The sequence below is a fragment of the Neofelis nebulosa genome, chromosome 1, assembly GCF_028018385.1.
Source record: "Neofelis nebulosa isolate mNeoNeb1 chromosome 1, mNeoNeb1.pri, whole genome shotgun sequence".
In the NCBI taxonomy this organism is placed as follows: Eukaryota; Metazoa; Chordata; class Mammalia; order Carnivora; family Felidae; genus Neofelis; species Neofelis nebulosa.
Window position 1 is genome coordinate 63621448 of NC_080782.1, and position 14491 is coordinate 63635938.

Genomic DNA, 14491 nt, shown 5'->3' on the forward strand with positions numbered 1-14491 from the left:
TTAAAGGAAGGCTCATGAGTAAATTTGTATGAAGTATGAAGCCCAAGCTGAGTGTCTATTTTTAATGACTTCTTTGCTTACATTTTAGATTGTACAAATGCCTCTGTCAACCCTTACAGGAATTTGGACTTTACTCAGTTTCGAGCAGAAGAACCTTAGCAATAAATACTACCGTGTGCCTCGAAACATTACGAACCAGAACGAAAGGAGATCTACCTGACTTCTGAGAAGAAACAAACCAGTGGCGTGAAAAATATACAACCGAGATCAGTGAACGGGTTTAAATGGACATAATAAGCAATTTGATGCCTGGGGGGAAAACACGGAGATAATAAATACAAATGACAAATATTTACAATGGAAGCAACAAACAGGACATCAGTAGGCGAACACATAAAACATTTACGCTGAGGAAAATATAAAAGCGATGCCTTTCACACATCCAGCCCAGGAGCCGACGAACAAACGAACGGCCGACCCAGCAACGCGGGAGAATGTTATTGTTTCAGCCTTTGAGTGATGTAAGTAAAACGGTCAACGTGCTGCAGTGGCCCATGGCATGAGACAGCCATGGTTTATGCTTGGTTCCCATGGCAGAGCCTGACACATCGCTCCTCCTCCCCCCGCAGGCAGAGCTGGCTTTTCTGCTTCCTACAGCTCTAGCTCTTTCTAGGTGCTTCTCCCAGCATTTTGTCACCTTCCCCCACCCCCCCCCATACCCAAATGGTTTCTTTCTAACGTGCACATGAAAGATTCGGGGAGATGACCTTCCAGCCAGAGGCTGGAACCAAGGAGATTGGATTTGGGGTATATAAATACTAGCTGGGTTGGGGTCAGGGCATTCCCTGGAACAAGTTATGTTAGAGTAGATAAATTTAGCTTCTCTATCTCTGGCCTCAGGTTGCTTTGAGGGAGAGCTATAAGCTGATATAAATGGAGGATGCTTCCTTTTTTGCCAACTCACTAGAACGGGGGTCAGAACACTCAGGCCCAAGAGCCAAATCCAGTTGGGCACCTGTTAAATATAATTTTACCAGAGTGGAGCCAAACCCCTTTGTTATGTGTTGTCTCTGTATGCCTGCTTTCATGCTATAATGGCAGAGTTGCGTCTTTGGGACAGAAACCACATGACCCACCAAACTGAAAATAGTGTATTTACTATCTGGACTTTTACAGAAAGAGTTTGCTGACCGTTGCTCTAGAAGGAGCTGGCCCAGAACACCCGTCTATTCTTTGTAATACTGGCCTTCTATTTGAGTACTGGCTGCAAGAAAGGATAAGCTTTAATGTGATAACCCAGTGGGAAAGAAAAGGCCTATCTATGGAACATTTTGAACAATCACAAGAACCCCAGCGCTGACCCTTTATTATAATCCTCTCCCTCCTTGCCTTGGAATTTTACTTTTGTCCCTCCTCTCTTTCTTTTGTCCACTCAGACTCGTTTCTTCGTTGCTAAATTTCCAGTCCGGATCTGGAAAATCCTGTCTCTCAGTGCTTCCTGGCGGTCTCCTCCATTTATGTAAAAAAGCTCAGCATTTCTCGCTGGAAATCACAGTCATCTGGTTCTCTTCTCCCCCTTTCCATGCTCTAAACCCAGAAGCCACGTTTCCAACTTGGCCTCATGGCATCGGATACAGGGCTTTATCGATCTTGGCTGAGGGTCAAGGAGAGGTAACAAAATGGTAAAGAAAATCTGTCAAATGTACTCCTCGTGTGTGCATTTTCCTCCGGGTGTGTGGTTTGCCCTAAGTGGCTAGAAGCCCACGCCAGGCAGTTAGATGTACAGGTACACCATTCTTTGATTCCTTTTAAAATATCACTCAAAAGAAAAAAAAAAAAAACCAGCCCCCAAAGATGGGCTGTATTTCTTTTTCCTTTGAGCTGGTTTTAATGACCCAGTTGCTTTGTTTGAAAGCCATTTATTTAGACGACAGGTATGTAGATGTAACTGGATAAATAAAAAAGTGAAATAGAGATTTGAAGCAGTGGTTAATATACAAACACACAGGGGCCACTCCCTCGGACATGGTCCCCCAGACAGAACAATGGCTCAGAACTTACACGTAGAACCCTTGCCCTCCCCGTCCCAAGCAGCTCTAAACCTCAAGGTCCCATGCAAGAAACGGAATTTCCGTTCGGCACCAAGCACCCACACGGCCCTGTCTCCTCTCCACCCTTCTGACTCCCAGCTCGATTTTTACATTCACCCCTGCATCCGAATCCAGCCGCCCTCTGCCAAGACAGCACCGGAAGATGCGGGCCGGGGCCCAGCACCAAGTGCGAGGTCTAGCTGGTGGGCCTGCCGACCCCTGCCCTTCCCTGGCCCACTTCCCCCACAGCAGAGCAAACCGCAGGCCGCCGCCCAGTGGCTCCACGGTTGGAAAGAAGACAAAGTTGCAAGGAGGCTGCGAGGCACGCTCACTTCAGGATGTGCAAGTGTGGAACCCACCGGGCACAGCCGAGACCTTGCCGCTGCCCAGGCCGTCTCCGCCTCACCTGTTCGTTCCGCTAGCACACGCCTTCATCAAGTCTGCAATCCCCACCAAATCCTGCGTGTGACATCCCCCCTCTTTAATGGCAAATGTTCTGGAATGTCCATAGAGAAGAAAATGGACGGCATGGAGGAAAGATTTCCCGGCCAAGCCTTTCGTTTCACCTCCGGATATCGGAGTATTCAGACTGTTCCTCCTCCCACTCGCTGCTTCCAGAAGTTCCCTGGCCCCCGTGGCCGGCTGCTCTGCCCCGGGCATGAGCGTTTGGGTGGCTTTTGCTACCTCGCTCACCCTTGACACCTCGGCCCGTCTCCCGACTACTGGCTTCCGAGAGGTGGTGACCTGTGTCTCCGTGGTGGGCCCTAGAGAGCTTGGCTCTGTCCACCTGGAGCTGGCGCTCAGGGGGCACCGTGGGAGGCCTCTGGATGGCTGAGGTGCAGAAACTCAAGATGGAGCACAGGCTTCCCCAGTTCTGCTCACACTGAGCCTGAACGCTGTGGGTGATGGCCTCCTTCACCTCCTCCCCACAGGTCAGCAGTAGGTTCACCAGGTCCACGTAGGGTCTAGAGATTGAAAGCAGGAGAGAGAGAGAGAGAGAGAGAGAGACGGAGAATGGAACCAGTCCCGAATGGGCCACAGAGGGCAGCGGTGACACAGGCAAGAGAGATACAGCCCATGCCTGGCTTGGGTTTCATTTGGTGAAAATGCTTTCTGGAATGGCCTCCAGCTTTTATACATATCCTCTGGAGTGCTGGCCTCCAACTACCATTTACTAGGTGGCCATTATGTACCAGGCTCCACGCCAGGCACTGGAGAGAGAGAGACTGGTGACAGAGCCTACCATCAGGAAAAGGGCCAGTGGCAATTTACAGGTGCATACAATAAAAGGAAGAGCCTCTGGGGAAGGTGGGTGAGAATCCCAGGTAGGGAGGCTGTGTGAATGTTGAAAAGGAGCACAGGTCGTGCTTAGGGTCTGCTTTTTAGCAGGAGGAGCAGTGAAGTGTCTTGGGGGCCAGTGGAATAATACTTAGGCAAATGGCGAAGAGTCTGAAATACCAAACCGAGGACTCTTTTTTGGCAGGGGAGGAGAAGCCATCAAAATTGGGGCTGGGGAGCTCCCCATCGCCCTCTTGCAGCATGGTGTCAGGTGGGGCCGGCTGGCTTTGCACTTGGTGCCACTCTCCTGGGTAAGCCTTAAGCCTTAAGTGAGACTCCCAAGAAGCCAATCTCCCATGTCTGTGTCTGCCCCTGGTTTAGGCTCATGATGAAGAAGCGTGTTTTTGGAAGGTACTGGATGCAATTCCATCTGTACCTGGAAGAGTCTGAGATCGGTGGAGAAGGGTGGGAGGCAGACGGCCACCCTGGGATCTTCCCTTTCCTGGTAGTAAAGGTTGAGGAAGGGGAGTGGCTATCCAAGCATCTCTACTCTTCCCACCTCGGCTTGCCTGGAACTCGAGGTGAGGGCTGGCTGCAAGGTGCCTGTGTGTTGGAATGAGCGCCAGCCGTCTGTGAGATGAACACACTCGGTTCTGGAGGGGAGAGCATTGCTCAGGCCATCCAGCTGCCCTGGGTTGTTCTTTAGGAAAAGTGCTGGAGGAACGGCCCCATCATGCCAACATGGGGTGGGAGTTGTGTGCCGAAGGCAGACACGGTGTGTCTGCTTTTATGGGCTTATCTGGTAAGAGGCGGCCCCAGCAATGGGCTCCCATGGCCCACTCACTGAACCTTTCTTACATCTCACTGGCCTTTTAGAATCCCCGAGGCGGATATGGAGTGTTTCATGTGGCTAACTAGCATTCTCAAGCAGTCCTTGGCTAGCAGTATTTCTGGGTATATCTGACCATGAGCATTGTGCAGCTCTGGGCCATCACCCGGGGCAGGAAAATCACTCTGGAACGGGAGCTCATTTATAAGAAGGGGCAAGACTTTTTTCCCTCTGTGAGCCTGGGCCACCTGGGTGGCTGCATTTTAGCTCACATCATCCTTTCTTTGCAAGCTGACAGTTGCTGCTAGGCATGAAGAGCAGATTGTGTTTTAGGACTTGTGAAGTAGTTTACTGCCATTTTTATGAATTAGTCCTCAAGTTGTAGTTGATTGAACTGTCCTCATGTCATAGATGTAAAAATGGAGATGGCTGGGGGGGGCGACGGGGGGAGAGGAGAAAGTAGTTTTTGGAAGCTTCTGGGCTAGGAAGGCCTAGAGCTGGGCTGAGAGCAGAGAAGAGGAATGTTCTGGCTGATAGAGATCAAGCTGCCTTTTAAGGCCTACTTGATGCCTTTGGAGTCAGAGAGTCTGTGCATGGCTGATGGACAGGGTGCTTAAACTCTCTAAGGCAGGCCCCTAACAGTGACAAGGACAGCGATAACACTCCTCGGGATAACAGAGGAAGGTAGGGGGCAACACAGAAGAAATGTTCAATGCATGTTTGTTTCCTTCCATCTTTTGACAACTAGCAACTGATTGCCTGAGGGAGCTCAAGGTCATGGAATGTATCTGCTACCACAGCATCAGGATTTTAGCACCTGATTGCACCTGCCACCCTCTGGGGATGGATGAGCAAATTGTAGGGGCTGAGACTCTCTTTTTTGGGACTAGCCCTGCACTCTCTGAGTTTCTTGCCCCAGGGTAAGGGGAGGGCTCTCTTGGGAATGTATAGGCTGCCTCCTGGCCTCCTTTGCCTGGGCAGTCTGCCTGCCAGATGAGCTTTCAGAACCCCAAGGCGGATCCGAGAAGGCTGGACTAGCCCACACTCTCTCCTGCCCTTGGCACCCTCTCCCGAGGAGAAAGCTGTGAGCCATGGGGAGGGGTGTGTGTTAATCTAAGCCGTGTTTCAAGCTGGCGTGGTGCCTTCTCAGGCTGCAAACTCAGCCCGTGTCTAATGACAAAGCCCAGCTTTCTGAACTGGGTGTCAGTAAGGCTAAAGGATTTTAAAAAATACTTGGAGGGGGATGTGCCCGGAGGCTGCCAGCACCCAGTGACAGGGCGTGTGGTAGCCAAGGCAGTTGATATGGAGAAAGTGGGGCGGGAAGGGGTGAGAGGAACAGAGGGAAGCAGAGAGCTTGAAGGGAGCCGCTTCAACCAAACATGAGTGTTTTGGGGTGGATGGGGGTTGGGTTGAGGAATGGGGGTGATGTGGATTCTGGAGTGACTGTGATTTCCTCTTCTCTAAAATGAAAAGCAAATTCAGTTCTCATTTTGTTATCTGTGACCAACGCCACACGTTCTTAAATGGTCTTCTTGATAATTGGGGACTGACAGGATCCTTTGTGCCCAAATCGGTTAAGATAGTTAAAGCACAACTCAGTCAATTCAGCCTGAAGTTCAAGTTGATGCAGTGCATAGTCATGGCTTCAGAAGGGCAGGTAGTGGGGGGGGGGCGGTCTGTGGGGAGTTGGGGTTAGGTGAGACCCACTTTTGGAGGTCCTGGCTTAGCAAGAGGGAAGAGGACTTGTGTGCAGGCACAGTGAGTGTTCTCAGAAGAGGCCCGGGCTCACTTACAGGGTGAGCCACCTGCATTCCCAGAGTGGGCTGGGGTGGGGGGCTAAGTGTTCATCCTAAATGACCAAGGAGTCCTTCGGAAGTAAAAATCTCATGCCCCCATAGGCTATATTTCCATGGAGGAAGCACCAGAAAAGCCACAGGGCTTTCCTCCTTCTTAAATTCTAGGGGGGGAGCAAAAAACAAAACAAAACAAAACACCAAAAAACAAACAAAAACCCCCTCTGAAACCTTCAGTTTTCCCAAAGAAGATTTTTCTCCAATCTTGAAAAAGGCAAAGTCTCCTTGCACTCCAGGAATGTATTATTGACTTATAAACTAGTGCGCATCATCCATTCTCGAGGCCAAACAAACTGTCTATAGTGGATGACAGTGGACTGAGGACAAAGGAGCTTCAGGACTCTCTCAGCCATGGGACATTTGCCTCTTCCAGAGGCAACTCGAAGGAAGGGAATTTCACAGTGCTCTCTTTGTGAAATGGGGTGTATTTGGGAAAAGGGAGAAACCTCTGCTACATCTGGGGCCAGTGAGCCTTCAGCAGGTCTAATGGGGACAGAGAAGGTCAGAGGCAAGGAGGTTTGATGTCTATTCCTGATAATCAGCTTTAGTCATATATATTGCCAGTTCCCAAGCTGGAAAGTAGGGATCAAACCTCAGAGCAGGATCTTTAATCTCTTAGTTTCCCTTTCCTCCTCTATTGAATGGGGATAGTAATCTCTATCTTCCAGCCCTGTTGGGAAAGGTGCATGAGACAGTCCAGGTAAAGTCCCTGGCCAGGGGCCTGGCCCACTCACAAAATGATAGCTATTATCATTATTGTTACTGTTGTGGAAGCTGTTGTTGCTTTGTTTCCTTACAGGTATTTGGAAGAATGATACATATTTTAGTGGATGTTAGTGTGACTAAGGAAAAGGCAGCATCATTTTGCTCCTGGCAAGAGCTGCCTGCAGAGATTCACGGCGAATCTTATAATTCGCAGCAGGGGTGTTGCAAGATACCTACAGCCTCATAACCTGATGGAAAGTGACGGGTGATGGTTGGCCTCTGTGACCCAAGTGGTGTGGGTCGGGTGGGGAGCAGTCTGCTTAGTGACATGGCTTGGGGAAGGCCATGGCACCAACGAAGGAGCAAGATTTCATAAAATTGTACAGATAGAGACCAGCGGTGCCCTAAGTTGCTGAGGCAGGAGCTATTGTAAGCCACTGCCCATGCTTCATGTCAGGAGCAACTGTATACCACGTGCTTTATCACTTTGCAAAGTTTAGGATCCCATAGATGATATATATATATATATATATACACATATATATATGTGTGTATATATATATATATATGTGTATATATATATATATACACACACACACACACATACATATATATATATTTTAAGGACTAAGATGTCCGGGGTTTATTACTGCATTGCAAGTCTTTAAATAGGTGAGCTCATATTTACCCACTCTGGCCTAAAGGTGTTTAGCTGGTAAGTTTTTGACATTGGTCTTGTGAAAGTTTCCTCTGGGAGGGCATTCATGTGTTAGGGAAGGTGAAATGGACCTTTGAAGGAAAGAGGGCTACGGAGGCAGGGGGAAAAAAAAAAAAGCTATTGCTGTCAGCTTTTGGCATGTAAGATTCTGGAGCGGGACTGCCTGCCTTTGCCTCTCATTGTCTGTGTGACCTTCACCTCAGTGAGTCCGTTTTCTCATCTATAAAATGGAGAGGAGAATGACGCCTAGCTCGCAGAGCTTCTGTGAGGATCCAGGAAGAGGGGCGTGTGAACACCTGAGCACAATGCCTGGCACTCAGTAAACGGCCAACGACTGTTACGAGTGCTCAGGGGCACTTTCATGGCCATTTGGAGTATTCACAACTGTTGGGATCTGGGCTGAGGGGAAGGCGAAGTCGTATTTCTGAATCCTACACATTTCATGCTTAGTAAAATATTTTCTGTTGCTGTTGCTTATGCTTGTGAAGCCAATGGTGGAAAGTTCTTTCACTTTTCCTGAAGGCCAGCAGGAAAGGGACTCCCAGGGGAGTCAGTGCAGCTTTCTGAGGTACAGCGCAACCTTTCCCGTCTGACGGGAGTTCGGCCTCCAGCAACAAGCCCCTTGGAACGCCTCTAACACCAACCAGTGGAGCGGGGCCCCTTCTCCCCATGGCCCCCGTGGGGGCGGCACTCACTCGTGCAGCAGCAAGTCCTTGAAGTGAATCATCTCCACCATGACTCGGGTGTTCTCCTGGGCGGCAGAGCACAGATCGTGTTTGAGGTAGCACTCCCGTTGTAACTGGAACACCATTTCCTTAATGGCTGGGCACTTCCGGCTTATGCAGCCGAATCTGTGCCGCAGAGCATGGGCCTTGCACTTCAAGGCCTCTTTGATAAATGACTTGCCCTGGGAACAGAGAGGACAGAGAAGACAGAGTGGGGCAGAAAAGACAAGTCCTCATTATAAGCTTAGACGTCCGCCCTTCTTGGGCTGACACGGGGTCTTTGTGACAACTGAACCTTAAGGCCCTGCCTCACGCTGACGTCCGCGCAGGTGACGGGCTGACGCTGCATCGGGAGGTATGTCTCGAGTGACACGATACCTCCGGCATTTGGCCAAGAAGGATGTCACCGGGAGACTTAACAAATCTGCCTCCTTCCTCCCCAGCTGCTCGCCTAGTTTCCCTTGTCCCGGGGCTGCCGTGGCCATCTGTCCTCAAGGCAGCTCAGTGTTGGCGGCTTGGTGGTAACCTTTCTGGAACACGAGGGGAGTTTGGCCAGATGCAAATCCAGAGCTCCCAGCAAGAGTTTTCCCCAAGTAGAAGGTGTCTGCTCATCCCACTCTCACATCACTGCCTTTTCCTCCTGTTCCACGAATGACATCAAGATTGGGTGCTATCTGTGCCTCCTTTTCCTGTCTCAGCGCCTCCCACCGCCCCCAACCCATACCCTCGTCTCCTCCTATCCTTTAAGGAGGAGCATTCTTTTCCTTTTTGAAAATGATTCGACTCCTTTAAACTGTTAGGATTATTGCCTCTAAAAGGCCCGCCTGGCACATTGCCTGGCAGCATCTGGAGTCTGAACTGCCCAACTGACAGCCCCTCCCCCACACTCCCTGCCTCTGAGTGGCTAAGGCAGCCAGGCATACATCTGGCCCACAGTTCTCTTTCCTGGCAACCCCATCAGATTGTTCTTATCCTAGAAAGGAGACAGCTGTTGGGGGTGTGGAGGCAAGCTGGGGCGTTAGGTCCCTTATCAACCTCTCAGGGCAGGGAGGCATTCTGGGATGCCTACCTAGGGATCCCCGTTCCCCCATCACTATAGAAACAAGCTGTCTGGAGAGGTCACCCCTCTGTTTTTAGCCAGGCCTGAAAGTAACTGAGTTGAGAAAGTAAACGGGGTTAGGTTGGAAGCAGGAAGCCAGCCAGCACATTTATTTCAGTTCTTCCTTTAGAAGCAACTGAAACGGCTACAGACAGTGGCTCATCACTGAAGAGCTACCTCCCTGAGGCCCCTTTTGCTCTGACTTTCCAGTGGGAGCCAAATAGGATGGAGGGTAGGGTGTGCCGGTCTATGAAGTAGTTACATGCTGAGAACCAGCTTGAAAGGGATGCTCCACACTTGAGAACATAACTCCTGTTGGTTGAGAGAAAAAGGAAGATTAATTTGTCTGAGGGCTGCGGCAATCTGTTTGGGTATTCTTCCCCAACATCCTGTGGGATTGCCCTTCGGTACACATCTTTCCTCCGGATTTCCTATTACGTTTCCTAATTCCAGTTAATCCAGAAGGGATCCTTTATTAGGGAGCCTCGAGGAGTTCAAACGTTCTACTCTTTCCTTCCCTGGCTTCTGTTTCCCCTCCTGCCACCCCACATCCTCTGTAGGGTAGGTTGCCAGGCCCGTCGCATCCCTTTCTGGTTCCCAGGCATTGCTTTGTCAGGCTCTCTACAGGATGTCAGTAGATGATGACTGGTGACATTCATAAATCACACCTAAACTGTTGGCCTCATCCAAACATTGTCTCCCACTCTCCAATGCAGTGGGAGAGGAAGTTGATGAGAGAGAGCAACGGGGGTGGGGGGGGGGGGAGCTTCAGAGTGCATATATGGGTTGGGGAGAACGTGAAGAAGGTGAGCCCAAGGCCATCTGCCACCTGAAATGTATTTGGATTGTCAGCACTGGGATCATAAGATGGCTTGTTGGGTTCTTGCCCTACCCTGAGCACCAAATAGGCTTTGTTTTCTACCCTGGGGATTCTGGGGTAGCTGGATTGCATTAGGCCTTATTAGAGGACTCTGTAGACTAGAGCTCATTCAGGGTTTTCAGGTTAGGAGAGGAGGGTCTGCTCCTTAGGAAGAATAAGTCTGTTATTCTGGAGGCCCCAAATTATCCATGTTGCCTGCTCACACACCCATTGGACATGATGAGTTTCTACAAAGTTCGTGTCCCGTTTATTCTTTCTGAGAAGGTGAGAACAAGTCTTGGAATGTATAATTGGAGTCGCTGCCCTTCCCTCCCCGAACCTACTGTTTCTAATGTGATGGGCCTTGCAGACCGAGTTCTGGGTGGCCAGACATAGTGTGTCCCCTTACAAGATGTTTATTATTTGTTGTGACTTTTGTGCTCTCTGTTAAGAATACTTAGATGATTGTTCAACTTACTCTCCGTCCCGCTCTGCCTGTGTAGACACAGCTTAAGAGTGGAGAAGGGTTTCGCCACCCCCCCTGACAGTTCAGGAGAGAAGAGTCCCATGAGTGGACTGGGGAGAGACTGGCATCCTGCTGTGCACCAAGAATGTCTCTTGCAAATGTTAAAACACACCACGAAGATCAGCCACGGAAATCTGTTCACAAGTCCTTCCAATGAACATTTCAATCATGTGATGCCAACCTAAAACATTTTGTGCTCTATGTGGTTTTTACCTGGGCATCAAATTTTCCAGCGTTGTGCAGAAAAGTCATGCAAATCCCATGTAAGCCTCGAATCTCACAAGAGTTGTTCTCGAAACATTCAAACACACCACACCCCACATCGCCAGCGTTGACCAAACAGTGCTGGATTTCCGCTAAAATGAGAATTACATACAAATGTATACAAAATTCTCAGCCGTGCTGGGGAATGCAGAGAGGTCGGCTGAAAGAAAAGTTAGTAATGACTAAAAGAAAATTTAAGAAGATAAAGTTAGAAATGACTATTTTGGGATCTAAAAAGCCAGGGCAAGAAAATGTCATCATTTAATCTACTTATGGAAATGTCACTACTTGTAAATACTGTATCTGTAAAAAATTAGCCAAACCTACGTTACAAAAATCACAATCAGAAGTTAGGTCTGAGCACTCCACTTTTCATCCTTTCCATCTTCTTAAAGTATTTGTGGAAATACTTAGTTTGAAAGCAGAAGATATTTCAGCTTCCTAAACCCACACACAAAAATAAGATTTTAAATGATTAGCTTGCTCTCTGCCTTCTGTACTTCATCAATGAAATACCCTTCTCTACTTGGAACTTGAAGCTGCTGCTGTTAAATCACAGCCATTTCCTTCCTGACCCCCAAATGCCAGCGTCCAAAGAGCAGTTTCAATTCAGCTTTATGATTCAACACCTAAAAATCAAAACAAAATTCCTATTAAGGCAGCGCCTCCAAACCATCAGCATTAAAAATACCAGGCTAGGGAAGCTGCGGTCGCGAGAAGGCTCAGGAATCGAGTCAGATGGGGGCTAGCCTGCAGAAACGCAAACGTCGCAGTTAGAGGCTCCTTTTAAATAGAGATCCGGTGTGAGATATCACTTAATCGCCTAGAATTCCCGCGACCGGGGAGTTTGCCGCCCTCCTTCGCAGAACGTGGCCCTAATTCATCTCTCCAAAAGGAGAGACTGAGGGAGTTAACTGTCAGGCTGCCGCACGTAAAAGCCTCTCTTCCGTCCCTCCCCCCTACCCAATTCACTGATTTAAGCCAACCACAAAATTACATCAGAAAAGTATATTTTGGAAGAAGGGCGGGGTCGGAGTAGATAATCCGCATTCAGATTAAATCTACCGAGAGAATGAGGGGCGTGTATTTGTTGAGGTCACCAACTACCGAGAATCACGTTCAGTTCTCAGGGAAAGCACCGGAGAGGGGGAAGGGTGGGCGCGGGTCCTAGGGTGAACCCCGCGCCGGCGGGGGGTGCGGGCGCTCGCGCGTGGAGGTGGGAGACTCCCGGATGATCCCACGCGCGGCCCCGGCGCGCCGGGCAGGAGCGCGCGGGGCTGCGATTCACTCGCTGCGGGCGTCCCTAATGGGCACTCGTGCATTCTTGCTCGTGCGGTGAGCGCACGCACGCTGTAGCTGGGTTTCAGGCCCCCACATAAAGGTGGGGGGGGGGGTGAGCCGAGCGAAGGAGCTGCAGGCAGATTTTCTTTCTCTCTCAGGAGCTGGGAAAAGGGCCAGCCCCGTGCCCTGCACGCCTGGCTCTGCTCGGCAGCATGCGGGTGAGCTGAGAGCCGGTTGAGCAGCGGCGGCGCACAGTTCGGGCCGTGTCACCATTTCTTCGCCTGCTGACCTGCCCTGGAGCGGGAGAAGGCTGCAGCACCTCAGAGGTACGCTTTGAGCCACCTCCCCTCACCCCTCCCCGGAAAGCATTGCCCCCAAGGGGAAAGTTCGCAATGTAATCGGTCTGGCCTACAAAGTTCTCGGGGTCGGGCATCTTTTGAGGAGGTGGGGGGTGGGGAGTGGTCCCGTCGTGGCCAGCCGGCTCGGAAGAGTTCCCCGGGTGCGGGGCGCAGGCCGACTCCGGGGACCCTCGGTGCCTCCCGAGGGGCGGCCCGGATGGAACAGGGAGCTCTCGCCGGAACGGAGACTCTGGGGCCGGCAGTGGCCTGGTCAGATGCTGCCTCTTTTACCCTCGACCCCGGGGAGGACAGCAACAAGTCCTGCCCCAGCCATTTCATCACCCTGCCAGCACGTGCGGATTCCCGGCGCGCGGAGCCGGGCGCGGACCGAGTCTCGCCTCGCCTCGCGCTTTCCTTTGCATGTCCCGCGCCACCCCAAGAGTTTGCGCTGCCCTAGGTGGGCTCTCACTAACCAGCAAAGCGCCCGGGGTGCGCTGCGTGGGTGCGCGGTGTTGTCTCCCCGCAGCTTTCCGCCTCGGGGGCGCTCGCACTTACCTGTGTTCTGCAGGGACAGGCGGCCTTTCTGCTGGGAGCCCCTGTCTTGGGGACCCTCCGGCGGGTTGGTGGCGTCGGTCCCCCGCGCCGGGTCGAAGGTGGCCAATACCAAAGCCAGGGTCACGAACTGGCCCAGCCGCTCGGCACACATGGTTCTTGGTATAAACCTCCCTCCCGGAGACCTGGATTCTTTGTGCTCCCCTCCGCCTCTTCCTCCTCCTTGGCCGCTTCCCCTCCTCCTCCCACTCTTCCTCCTTGCTCGCCTTTTCCCTCCTCCTCGCGGCCGCGGCTCGGATAGAGGTTACCCAGCGCCCTCCCGTAGCTCTCTGGAGAGCATGTGACCAGGCCGTTAGCGGCGCCGCGAGTGCCCGGCAATGGCAGGGATGGTGCCTCAAATATCCCTGGAAGCTCTGGTGTCACTTGAATGAAGGAGTCGAGCAGGTGTTGTCCCAGCGGCTGGACCAATCCGAGACCCCGGCCCGTTTGACAACACGGCTGGGAGGCGGGGCCTGCGCCCAACTACTACAGGAGGAAGCGGAGCGCCGCTGGGAGCGCCCGACAAAGTTGCCGACCTGGCGGCGGCCACGCGTTTGCGTGCGTGTACGAGTGTGAGCGCGGCCGAAGATGCGTGCGCGTGTGCTGATGCTCCAGAGCTATGGCCGAAGGCACTTAAAAAAAATAAAAGTGAATCCCAGCTCCGATTGTAGCTAAAGAAGGGCGGGAGGCGACGATCTGCGCTGGGACAGCGTTCCCTGGCTCGCATCACACCCGCAGAGTGCTGGGAAAGTTTCCTTTCTGTCGTTTGGAATTGAGTGAGCTTCCCAACCCCGAGCCTTGACAGATTGGGAGTCTCCTGGGCACAGTGACGCTGGGGGCAAACTGAGCACATATGGGAATTCCTGTCTTTGTGACGCTTTGCATTAAGGGGAAAAAAAAAAAAAAACAACACCACCACCACAACTCTCAAACTCAGATAGGAGCAGAAGCACTAGATACAGGACTTGGCCTGAGCAGCTGGCCCATCTTCCCCCCTTCTTTTTGCTCCGATTTGGTGGGCCGTGCAACACCTAGGGTGCCAGTTCCTCGCCCCTCCCCCAATCCAGACGGATTCCGGGCCAGGCTGCAGGGATCCAGGTGACCGACTGGACTTGCATCATTTCCAGGCGGGTGGCTGTGAGGCCCAGGCAGCCCTGAGTCAGCCCTCCGCGGAGCATCGCTTGCCCTGGAGGTCGGAGCTTGAAAGGCAACTTTACGCGTCTCCAAACACACTCTTCCATTTTCCCAAAGCGCTACTCGCCGCCCTGGTCCGGTTTCCTTTTACTCTCCAATCATCGATGTAAATGGTTAAAACAAAAACAAAACCCCAAAACC

At 51.5% G+C, this 14491-nt stretch overlaps 1 protein-coding gene and 2 long non-coding RNA genes across 7 annotated transcripts in view; 2 read left to right on the forward strand and 1 right to left on the reverse strand.

Moving 5' to 3' along the window:
* Positions 1-1974, forward strand: part of LOC131508590 (uncharacterized) — a 16010-nt gene extending 14036 nt beyond the window's left edge. The window contains exon 2 of the long non-coding RNA XR_009260062.1: positions 89-1974. This is a non-coding gene — a long non-coding RNA (uncharacterized LOC131508590). The remainder of the gene's footprint in view (positions 1-88) is intronic.
* On the reverse strand, positions 1904-14049 carry STC2 (stanniocalcin 2). Its single transcript, XM_058723524.1, has 4 exons — positions 13121-14049; positions 10896-11038; positions 8169-8380; positions 1904-3055 (listed from the first exon to the last, which is right to left on the reverse strand). Exons 1-4 carry the CDS (start codon positions 13269-13271, stop codon positions 2653-2655), a joined length of 909 nt encoding a protein of 302 aa, XP_058579507.1. The 5' UTR covers positions 13272-14049; the 3' UTR covers positions 1904-2652.
* Positions 12104-14491, forward strand: part of LOC131508526 (uncharacterized) — a 384833-nt gene continuing 382445 nt past the window's right edge. For all 5 annotated transcript variants that reach the window (XR_009260054.1, XR_009260048.1, XR_009260056.1 and 2 more), the window contains exon 1: positions 12104-12553. This is a non-coding gene — a long non-coding RNA (uncharacterized LOC131508526). The remainder of the gene's footprint in view (positions 12554-14491) is intronic.

Excerpts from the sequence above, each read along its gene's own strand:
- STC2 (XM_058723524.1), bottom strand. The coding sequence starts at position 13,271 with ATGTGTGCCGAGCGGCTGGGCCAGTTCGTGACCCTGGCTTTGGTATTG. Across the intron at positions 11,039-13,120 it reads CCTGTCCCTGCAGAACACAG|CGGAAATCCAGCACTGTTTG; the intron begins GTAAGTGCGAGC and ends TTCTCATTTTAG. Across the intron at positions 8,381-10,895 it reads CTGGAAAATTTGATGCCCAG|GGCAAGTCATTTATCAAAGA; the intron begins GTAAAAACCACA and ends CTCTGTTCCCAG.